The 12400-nt window shown below is 38.9% G+C and overlaps 1 protein-coding gene across 1 annotated transcript in view; it reads right to left on the bottom strand.

Annotated features, from left to right (window-relative positions):
- LARS1 (leucyl-tRNA synthetase 1) overlaps positions 1-11029 on the bottom strand; it is a 62464-nt gene extending 51435 nt beyond the window's left edge. The window contains exons 1-4 of the mRNA XM_043913139.1: positions 10873-11029; positions 2606-2724; positions 543-630; positions 70-150 (exon numbers count right to left, since the gene is read on the bottom strand). Coding sequence (XP_043769074.1) covers positions 70-150; positions 543-630; positions 2606-2724; positions 10873-10878 — 294 coding nt within the window. The 5' untranslated portion in view covers positions 10879-11029. The remainder of the gene's footprint in view (positions 1-69; positions 151-542; positions 631-2605; positions 2725-10872) is intronic.
- Positions 11030-12400: the final 1371 nt, after the last annotated feature.

Genomic DNA, 12400 nt, shown 5'->3' on the forward strand with positions numbered 1-12400 from the left:
TTCTTGAATTGGATATTACTATTTGCTCTAAGCTAAAAAGAGTACAAAGCAATCCCCAAGCAATCTTACCTTAATAGGCATTCCAGTACAGTGCAAACCAAAGGGAAACAGACAAGTCTTCCCTTTCAGTCTCTGGTACCCTACTGCAAACTATAGAGAGAAAATTAATTTTAAACTACAAATTTAAATGCTAGACGAATACAAAATTCTGACTTTTCAGAATTAGCTTTGTTTTCCTCTTCACATCTTCCTTTAGAGCACCAGTTAGATGTTATAGTCATTCGAGTTATACTTTTTTCCTATGTCTTCACCAACCTAAGAATTAGTTTTGAACATATACACATACCTAGAACCCTGTGTACACACACATACAGCATGTGAAAATAGAAAACTTAAATTATTTAAATATAAAAACCATGCTTAAAATTAAGGAACTCTAAATTCCCTTAACAGGAAATAAATTCTATAGATGTCATTTTCTTCAAAATAGTATTCATTAAAGACCCTCCATTCCATTATATTAAACAAAAAGGAAGCTTTACCTCACATTTAGATAAAGAGAATGTGTGTCCCAAGTGAAGGCGCCCATTCATATATGGATACGGGAAGGTTACAAAGTACTTGTCCTTGCTGTAAAACCATCAGGTAAGAAACAAAGCACAAAAAAGAAAATGTTAAATTCCTTTAACAATTAAGGGTGGGGTCAAGGGAACACTTTACTACAAGTAACTTGCTTAAATTTTAGTTATTTAAAATATACTGAAAATTAAATTTATAAATCCAGAAATTAAAAGGTCTCTAAAATTGAAACATATTTTTGATTTAGAAAAAAATAAGATATTTATAGGTGGCTATTAAAGAAATAAATGTCCTTGTAGCAAATACTGGAGGGTTTAACTTAAGCTAAAACACTGAGTAAAAAAGATATACAAAAAAAAAATTAATAGAAAACCATAATGTTTTACTGATTAAATGAGATATGCTTTCACTAAATATATATAAAGCAATTTGAAGTCCCTAAGGTAAAATAAAACATCCTCAAAATACATATGTGGCAAATTCACTTTAAAAAGCACCTTTTAAAAGCCGCTTGATTATGCTTTATTCCTTTTTTTAATGAATCAAGTATATCAAACAGACATATGTAAGTTATGAAACACAATGAACACATGTAAGCACACCATCCAACTTATGAACTCACTGAAGTTACCTGTGTGCTTCTCCCCATCCTCCCACCAGAAATGACCATTATCTTGAAATTTACTTTTGACATTCCTTTGTTTTTTAATAGGTTGCACATATGTCTATGCCCTTAAACATCATTCAGTTTCACTCGCTTGTGAGCTTTATTTTAAATATGGTCTACTTCACAAAGATTCCTCAATTCGCTTTTTCACTCAATGTTATATTTCTAAATTTCTTCAGTTCATTTTCTTTTACTGAGCAAAAGAGCTTTCAAATTCATGTTAGATTATTTTAAATTACCTTAGAGTTGACCAAAATCCTAGAACCAAATAGAAGCTTCAAATTCTAGTTTAAAGTATAACACCAGAGAGACTCTATACTCCTAATGCAGGGGACCCAGGTTCCATTTGCAGTCAGGGAACCAGATCCCACAAGCCTCAATTAAGAGTTCGTAAGTAGCAACAAAGATCGAAGGATCTCGAGTGCTGCAACTAAGACCCAACACAGCCAAATAAATTAATAAACTTTTTTTTATTGGAAAAAATAAAGTATAACATCAGAAACTTTGTCTTAGAGCAAATCCTTCTCCTCTCTTAAAAAAAAAAAAAATTCCATTAGAGTGCAGCTTAACAGCAAAGATAGACTTTGGAATTACAAAGTCCTGATAAGAAGTCCAAGCCCTGTCAATTCAGCTATGCAACCTTAAGCCGGTTACTTAACCTCTCTGTCTTACTATATTCATCAATAAAACAAGAATTAAAATATTGGCAAACTCAAAGCATTATTAAGAAGATTAAACGAGAATACACAGTTTAAAAAAAAAGCATATTTCCTACTGCCTTGGCATATTGAACAACACCTGTTCAATAATAACTACTATTATTGCTATTGTCGATGTATATCCTCAATTCTAAGAAGCACGTTTTTCTACATTCCAACATATTTGAAATTGCGACTCATAATTGATGCACATACTGTGCAGCTGAAGTTACTTTTTGTTTTTTCCCCAATATCAATTCTTAACATCAAGGCAATACACATTTATAAAAGAAGATCTTTAAACTACAGAAACCCTTCAAAATTTATATTCTGTGCCTTTGGAGATAATTATCACTATAATATGAATCTCTGTAACAGAACAACATCCTTTTATCAGTCAGCAAAGATAAAACTTAAAAACACTCTCCTTTGTCTAACTATGAGAAATAATAGTTTTTTAAAAACCTTTACATAGGAAAAAATCTTTTTAAGAATTCCACAGGAAAGAGGATGCTAATTTGAAATAGAGAAAATGTAAGTCACCCCCTTCAGCCTGTTTCACACATTATAAACACAATCTGCTTTATTCCTTCCATACAGCAGTTTCTGAGCCAATGGTTCTGAAAGTATAACATGGGGAACATCACAAATGATTACTCACCTGGTCTGTTTCTCTAAATTAGATGCATTGACCTCAAACACCTTCTTTGCATCCCATTTTTGTTGGACTTCTTTCTCAATCTTCTTCAAAAAGTCCACTTTGGCTGTTCCTTTTCTTTCCTATTAGACGGAACAGATACAGAATAATCCACTCTGTATTTCAGTAGACTTGTTTTAAAAAAAGCAAAAAAAGATCTGGGTTCACACAGAACTGAGCCATTTACTGATAATCTTTCCATGGTTATCTTGAAATTTAAATGAGTTAAGATTAAAAATTAGGGTTATCATGACTTAATAGGGTGATCCACTTCAAACTCAAAGGGATGATTAAAGACTTACTTAACTACATAAAAAAGCTTTGAAATATTTTTAATTAGATACTACAATAAATAAGACACTGGTTTCAAATATTCCTATTTAGTTAAAGCAGGTGAATACTTAAAAAAAGCATAGGATAGAACAGTGCCTGCTTGCCCAGCTGCAATTATTGCCACCAAAGGAGGACGCTGAGGCCAAATGGATAGAGGCTGCAGGAGGATTAGTAATCTATGTGTTTGGTTTTTTTTTTCCCCGAGAAAGTTGATGAAGAACTTCTCCCGAAAATGGTTAGCAGGCTATTAATACGAAATTAAAATGAAACAAAAATTATACAACAATATTATTAACTAAAAGAAAATATGCTACGCAAGTACTAACTAAAAACTGGTTAATTAATACTAATTAACTGAAAGCTGATATAACTATACTGATATGAGAAAATATAGCCTTTAAACCAAAAATGATTACTAGACAGAGGATAAAAAGTGTGGCATAATAAGAAATACATTTGGTCTCTGTCCTGCGTTCTTGGCCAGAGCTCCTAAAACCCTCAGAATTTCCTGAATGATGAGCATATCTTTTGCTATTCCTAGCACAACCTGAGTTTGTGCTAATGGGGTGACTGAGACCCTAAGATAGCCTTAGGATGGGGCTGATCAGCAGAAAGATCAAGGGGTTAGAGGGTTAGAAATTCAGGCTACTGATCTCTAGGAAGGGGAAGTGGAAGGGGGTGCTGAAGATTAAGATCTATAAAAACTCTTCGGTGGGGAGACTCGATGATCTTCCTAGATGGTGAATGTGTCGAGGTATTGGGAGAGTGGCCGCCTGAAGAGGACATGGAAGGTCTCTGAATTCTCTGTCCCCACCCACACCGTGCCCTCCACCTCTCTTCCATTTGGTTGTTTCTGAGTCATACCTGTCATAATTCATCAGTAAATATTAAAAAATAGAAAGAAAGAAAGAAAATGGCAAGCATGCCTTCAGCATATTGGATCTACCTGGCAACATTCCCATCATTCCTTATGCCACCCTTGGATGAAAATAAACAGAAAAAATACACATGATCACTCCAACTCTGAAAAAGAAGGGCTGTAACTCCCCTCTGTTTGTGACTCTGTGAAAAAGAATGAGCTGCTAAAAGCATGTGGGCTGAAGAACACAGCACTCATGCAACTGGCAAGTACGAAAGCTGGACACCACACACAAACCTAATTCCGTTTTGAAAACTTAATATTAGTGTCTAGAACTTTATTTTCTTATACAAAATTACCTGAACCAAAATTAGATTTTCATCCCCTTCTTATATGCTAACGTTTCCAGATTCTGCATCATTTTTAAAGGAGAAAATACCTGGGGTTCTACATCTACTTCTACAACCTACTAGGCAGGTAACCTTGCCAAGTCATGTCATGTCTCCCGCTGTACTTCCATCCAACAATTCAAAACATGCTTTCTAATCGAATCACAGATATGCCGCTATTTTTAGACAGCTATTTTTTTAAATGGTCACATAAATTTGAAGTAATGATGCAAACAGTACTTCTGTGCAATTAAATAGTACTACTATTTCTTCAATAACTATCTTAAATATACCTTCTGTACTGTATAACAAAAATAAGAGTATTAAAATTAGGTAAGATTCAGTACAAATCTACCATAAATTTATCAACTCTGTTTTACTATTTTCAACTTTATATATATATATATATATATTTTTTTTTTCTTCATTTGGCTGTGCTTCATTGCCTGTAGGATCTTAGTTCCCTGACCGGGGATGAAAGCCCAGCCCTCGGCACTGAAAGCAGAGTCCTAACCACTGGACCATCAGGGAATTCCCTCAGTTTTCTATATTTTAAATCAAAGGATGGTTTATTATTCCTTTTTATTTTTTAGGTAAGTTTAAGACAGGAGAGGACAAGCAACAGAAAAGATGAAATGTCAAATTACTAGGAGGAGGTACAGTGATAGATTAAAAGGACCTTGCCACAAAGGCAAAAAGGAAATAAGAAAAGAATTCCACACTTGAAACATCATGGACATAAGTTTCTCTAATAACCAAAAGAAAATAAAAATAAGTAAATTTTTTATTTCTATAAATCCTGACCAGATCATAACTGCAGTGCATGGAAATTATATCAAAATACAAATATGATCAATGCAATTCCCTTTCAGAGGTTCTCTACTGCTCTCTGAATAAAGTCCACGCTCTTAACCCTGGCACTTAAGGCCCTGCTTATCTCATCCTTGCCAGGCCCCTTCTTCCCTCTCGCCATCACTCCAGGCCTATCCTGGACTTTTCCAAGTGTATCACACTTCCTCTGTCCCCTCTGGGCCTTTGTTCAAGCTATTCTCTCCACCCTCATGGCCCATCCATCTTTTTTGCCTGGCTATCTCATCCTTCAGTTCTCAGCTAATCACCTCCTTTGATTCCCCAAGAGCTGATCAAGTGCTATTCTTAATATGTCCCTACCTATCAGTATTACCTCTATGATAGCACTAATCACACAGAATCAGTATCTATCTTCCTCATGACTGTAAGTTTATTCACAGTGGGGACTGTGTCTCATTTCTCATTATATCCTCAACATCTAAGCTTATATTTTGTTTGTTCAATCACCCGGCAGGTCTGACTCTTTACAACCCCATGGACTACAGCACACCAGGTCTCCCTGTCCTTCACCATCTCCCGAAGTTTGCCCAAGTTCATGCCCATCCAGCCATCTCATCTTCTGACGCCCTCTTGTTCTGCCCTCAATCTTTCCCAGCATCAGGGACTTTTCCAATGAGTCAGTTGTTTGTATCAGATGACCAAAATACTGGAGTTTCAGCTTCAGCATCAGTCCTTCCGATGAATATTCAGGACTGACTTCCTTTAGGATTGACTGGTTTGATCTCCCCGCTGTCCCAGGGGCTCTCAGGAGTCTTCTCCAGCACCATGGTTCGAAGGCATCAATTCTTTGGCGCTCCGCCTTCTTCACAGTCCAGCTCTCACAACTGTGGGGCTTCCCAAGTGGCTCAGATGGTAAAGAATCTGCCTGCAGTGCAGGACTCCGGGGTTCAATCCCTGGTTGGAAAGATCCCCTGGAGAAGGGAATGGCGATCCACTCCAGTATGTTTGCCTGGAGAATTCCAAGGACAGAAGAGTCTGGTGGGCTACAGTCCATGGGGTTGTAAAGAGTCGGACACGACTGAGTGACTAACACTTCACTTCTACAATCGTACATGACCACTGCGAAAACCACAGCCTTGACTGTACGGACCTTTGTCGGCAGAGTATGTCTCTGCTTTTCAACACACCGTCTAGGTTTGTTATAGCTTTCCTGCCGAGAAGCAAACGTCTTCTGATTTCATGGCTACAGTCACTATCTGCAGTGACTTTAGAGCCCAAGAAGAGGAAATCTGTCACTTCTACCTTTTCCCCCTCTATTTGCCATGAAGTAATGAGCTTATAGCAGGCTCTCAAGTACCTGTTGAAATTTAAAGATTTAAAAACTTGAGTGAGGAAAAAAAGAGAGAGAGAAGTGAGGAACTTGTCTGGTGGTCCAGTGGTTAAGATTCTGCACTCCCGATGTAGGCAGCCAGGGCTCGATCCCTGGTCAGGGAACTAGATCCTGCACGCCAAAACAAAGATCCGGCACAACCAAATAAATAAAATACAATAAAATAAAAGGAGAGGTGAGCAACACATTGCCAGCTTTTGCATACTGTGGCCATAGAAAATTACAGAGACTAAGAACTGGGTTGCATATTTGAATCAAGATGCTAAACAATCTGAACTCTTTCCTAAGAATTTCCATAAAATTAAGTGTGGCTACATAACGTATTTCCTTTTCCAAGAAAGAATAAGGGACTCCGTGGACTCACTCTTTTCTAAAGGACTTCTAAAGGACTTCATCTAGACCTCAGCTCCTTTGGCCCCCTTACTGCAAAATCCTCTTTTTAACAAGTAACCTGTAAGTCTCTCTATTCCTATACATGCTGACCAATTTTCAATTCTAACATACAAGGACTACCTTTTGAAAAAAATCTAGGGCGAGACAGCAGTTTGCCTGTGCGATATCCATTCCTTCCCGTTCTTCTTCAGCAACAGAAGCCCAGTCTTATTTAGGGTAGTGCATCAGAGGCAGTTAAGCATATGCTTCCATGGTTCCAGGAGAATTCAGATAGGAACTATGCTTCTGGGTTCTGCCAAAGCAGTTTTGAGCAAAAGAAAGTAAATCGCTTCCGCCCAGCCCTTAAAACAGCCTGTACAACTGCTAACAGCCACTTAACCTCTAGATGGAACAGGCACACTGCATAGGGCCCACAATACTTCTAGGGGCTCATCAAAATATTTTAGTAGCTTTTAAAATCAGGAGACAAAATAAATTTTTGATAGAAGAAAACTCTTTAATATGTAATATTCATATGTGTCTTTAACCAACACAATTGTCAAATATAATTTCTAATTTTTTTTTTTTTTTTTACAAAGGAAGTGGCTCACAAAGGAAAAGTATCTAAGACCTCATGAAGCCTAGTTGTACTTCCTATGCTAGGGTCATGGGTCATATGAAATCCCAGTATATCATTACTAAATTCCTCTCTCCTTAAATCAACTTGAGTTGGCTTTCACTGCATGCAACCAAATAATTCTTGACATTTACCCCATTGGGTTGTGAACTTCTGGCAGACAGCATCTTTTAGAACTTTTATACTCACCTCAGCACCACATACAATGCTAACAGACACAGAAGTCATATGACAAATATCTTTTGCCTAAAAAGGACCATGTCACCCACTTTAAAGAAGGACATGAAAGCAACAGTCTTCACAAATTGCTTAGAACTGTTTCTTTTCACTGTACTGAGGATGCTAAATGCAGGAAAGCTCTTCTTTGAGGTCTCTGCTTTTCAGAAAACCTTGTTTCTCAAAACCTCCAAGGTCAATTGTAATGAAATCTGATACTGGCCCCAGCACCAACTTGCTGTATTACGTTGAGCAAGTCACTTGATCAAGCTGAGTCTTCGTTTCTTCACTGGTTACTCAACTAAACAGCTGGAGGTTTTTCGGTTTTATCTGGGGTTTTTGTGGCCATGCTGCGCAGCCTGTGGGATTTTAGTTCCCTAACCAGGGATCAAACTCTTGGCCCCTGCACAGAAAGCACAGAGTCCTAACCATTGGACCATCAGGGGATTGCCAACAATTGGCTATTTAATGAGAGCAAAGTCCTAAACTTCCGCTCTACTGACATTTGGGGCCAAATAACTCTGTTTTCAGGGGCTGGCAAGTGCACTGCCAGATATTCAGGAGCAGCCCTAGCTTCTACCCACTAGCTGCCAGTGGCATGCCCCCAACTGCCCTGATTCAGTCTCTAGACCAACTTCTCTGCAGGACGAAACCACCCCAGTGAAGAGCCAATGAACTAGACAGTAAACGCTGTCTTATGTGTATAGCATTGTGCAGTTACTAAAACCTTTATGCACACTGACCCTAACTTCTTTGATTTTAACAACAACCCCAAGAGGTGGGCAACAATCACCCTAAGAAATGGGCAGACCAGGGATTACTAATTCAAAGATGACGAATCTGAAGCTCAGAGATCATCATGCCAGCAAATGGTGGGACTTGACAAAAACTCTCATCTTCTCACTTTTATTTCTGCTTTCTCTTACTACTCTGGCCACATCCTAACGCCATTGGCTATAGAACCTAGACAAGATCCTTAACCTCTTTAAGCCTCCATTTCTCTATCTATAAAATGAGGTTAATAGGTAATAATTATACCTACCTTCTACTATTATTATGAGCATTAAAAGATATAATACACACGAAGGACTTAGTATAGTAGCAGTGTGCGTGCACGCTACGTAGCTTCAGTTGTGTCAGACTCTGTGTGACCCTATGGACTACAGCCTGCCAGGCTCCTCCGTCCATGGGATTATCCAGGCAAGAATACTGGAGTGGGTTGCCCTGCCCTCCTCCAAAGGATCTTCGGAACCCAGGGATCAAACCCACGTCTCTCTACATCTACCTGCATTGGCAGATGGGTTCTTTACCACTAGTGCAAACTGGGAAGCCCAGTAAAGTACCAGACCCATGGTAAATGCTCAATAATGCTAACCATTATCACAGGGAGACAACTGGACATCAAGTACTTCTTGTTGTGTGTCAAAAAGGCATTGTGGTTATGCCTTAAGAGAATTTTTCATTCTATTTTTAAAAACTTACTAAAACATGTATGGATGAAATCATACAGTGCCTTAAATTTGCTTAAAATGAATCTTAAGGCAGGGAAATGGAGGTTCTGGGGATGATACAACAGAAACAAGACTGGCCCTAAACTGTCAATTACTGAAGTTGAGTGATGGGTACATGGAAATACACAACACTATTATTATCTCTACTTTGTTCACTATTTAAATTTTCCAAATGAAAAGTTTAAAAATAGTTTTAAAGTTGACTATTATCTTTATTACATCACATCCCCCAGTCCCCTCTAAAAGTCTTCTGATATGTAACTAAAAGAGATTAAAACTGTCAAAAGTTCTATAAAATAAATACTTCTATGATACGAAGAAAATTATATTGCTTACTCTTCACACATTCAATTATAAAGTAAAAACTAATTTTACATCCATGCTACTCCATGTTTATTATCTTATACACTTTACTATTATAAGGTTTCTATCAGAGTTAGAAAATTTCATTATAGGAGTGAGCCTGCAAAAGAAATTTCCCCATTAGTTTACAACTGTGAATAGAACAATGATTAAGAGAATGAGCTCCAGAATGGGACCAAATGTATTAAAATTCGACTTCTTAGTAGATCTGATCTCACTTCCTCTATTCTATACAGGAACATCACTTCTCTCTTCTATATCCATTTTCCCTTTCTATAGGACAATTTCCATAAGCATACAAGCACAATATAATTTCTCCTGTCCTTAAAAAAAAAAGAAAACCTCTTTTAGCCTTCATCTATTACCCCATTTTTTTGGTCTCCTTTATAAAATTCTTCAAAAGAGGTCTATACTCATCATCTCCACTCCCTCTCTTTCCACTCTTTTCAAAAAAGCTTTTCATCTTTTATTGGAATACAGCCGATTAACAATGTTGTGACAGCTTCCGGTGGACAGCAAAGGGACTCATACATATACATGTATCCATTCTCTCTCAAATTCCACTCCCATCCAGGCTGCCACGTAACACTGAGCAGAGTTCCCTATGCCGTACAGTAGGACCTTGCTGGTTATCCATTTTAAATACAGCAGTGTGAACATGGATCCCAAACTCCCTTCCACCTGGCAACGCTAAGTTCCCATTCATTCAGTCAGGACCTACAAGGCTTTACATGAACTACATCCAATCATCGGTCAACCTCCACCACCACCACCACACAAACACCATCAGCATCATCACCATCTCCTCTGGAAGACCCCCCCCCCAACTTTGAAACATACAACCCTCCTTGTTTTTCACTGACACGGTTGGCTCTGCTCGGAAATCTTTTCAGTGGCCACACTGTTCTTGATCCTCCTTCCTGATACTTACCGGCATCTGACATATTTTACCGCACACTTTAAATGTAGCACGCACACCCGTAAACACCACGAATACAGAAAAGTTTGTCTATTTTACAAAGAGGCTCTCAACAACTTGTGTTGGAAGGAGGAATCAATGTTACATACTCTTTCTACAAATCAGCTTTTAGAAACTTTGGTCAAATAACACACGTGACATGAAGTAATCTGTAAACTTAAAGACACCAGGGCCTGGCTCATCAGCTAGCACGAAAAGGCAAGTCCTCACAACAGCCAAGCCTTAAACGTGAGAGGCAAGGCCCCCCTTTTCTTTAGAAAATGGTTTTTCTCCTCAGGACAGTGGCTACCACATGGAGCCCCCATTCTGGAGAAAGCAGCCAGACGGGTTCCAAGCCCCGGCCAAGCGAAGTTTCTTCCCGCCAAAACTCACCGCCATGGCGCCGCCCAGCAGACTCCTGCAAACCCACGACAGTGACCTCGGTGATCCCCCCCAAAGGAGTGGTTACAATCCTTCCCCTCCCTCTCGGGGCTGCCAGGCCTACCACGACTTAAGCACACACGGCACGCCTGCAGAGGTAATCTCTGGCGCACTACCTACCTCCGGGGTATATCGTAGCCTTCTGGGAATTGTAGTTCTCAGATCCCTAAAGCCCACGGCTTTCAGGCATATATTGACTACATTTCCCAGAGAACAATAGGGTACCGGAAGTCCAATCGATACGCCTCTCAAAGTGGCGCCGGTAGTGACGTCATGAACATGTTGAACTACAAAGCCCTAACTACAAAGCCCATGATGCAGTTCAGGGTCTCTGACTGCAGCGAGCACGCTATGGCTGACGTGGGCTTCCCTGGCCTTGAACCTTTTCAACCTACATAGCTGGGTTGGGTGTCTTGTCAGGATGCCAGGAAGCAAAGTGTATTCGTCTTCAGTAACTGAAGTGCTAATTATGACTTGCCATTGTGCACAGATATTTATGACTGTCGGTGGCATTCAAAAGCCCAGAATTTAAACGTTTTGAAGCCATTTATTAACAACCTCCAATTTATTAAAGGAGAGGCTGGAAACCTTCTCCTGGTCCCAGTGCCTAGTTCAGATTATTTCATCTGTGTCACCAACCAAGATGGAGCTGTCTAGGTACTAAGTGTCTAGGCCACTAGACACATGTGGCCATTAAGTTCTTCAATTGCACTAGCCACTTTTCATGTGCTGGAAAGTCATGTGGCCAGTTGTTATCATATCTGGACAGCTGCAGATACAGAAAATTTCCATCATCAAAGAAAGATCTATTGAAAAAAACGGATCCAAGTCTTTTACTTTCTGGTTGTCAGATTAGTTACTCTCACATGCTTTCCTTTGTTAGTTCAGTAAACAGTCATTTAGCATATATTGTACAAAGCACTTGGGAGGGGTAGAGGTGTGCCCAGGTCAGAAATGTGTCTTCCTAAAAGAATAACAGGGGAAAAAATTAATAAAATTTTTAACAAAAATAAAATTTAAATTATATATGTATAATGTACATTATATTTACACTGTTCAACAACTAGTTTTGAAATATAAATTTAGTGATGACATAACCCAATGCCTGGAGCGTGGTATGGGCTCAATGAAAATTCAGTGGCTGAAGAAGTTAAGAAGGAACCTTAGGTTATAGAGAACCTACTGGTGGTTCCCTTGCTTCTGGACTCTTACAAACAAAAATACTCCCCATTATCCTCCACCTTTAGCTACTAACCATTTAGACATCACTTCCTGACAGCCCAAGTCTGGGTTAAATGTCCCTTTCTTGATGTTCCCCAAAGCAGCTCCTTCCTGCCCTCCCTTGTGAAAGTTATCTCACCAAATTTTAATTGTTTGTTGACCTATCACTAGACATAAGCTCCATGACAGCAGAAACTGCCTAGCATAGTATCTGGCACGTAGCAGGTGTCTTACAAACATTTATTGAATGAATGAAAGA

Source organism: Cervus elaphus, chromosome 9 (assembly GCF_910594005.1).
Source record: "Cervus elaphus chromosome 9, mCerEla1.1, whole genome shotgun sequence".
NCBI lineage: Eukaryota > Metazoa > Chordata > Mammalia > Artiodactyla > Cervidae > Cervus > Cervus elaphus.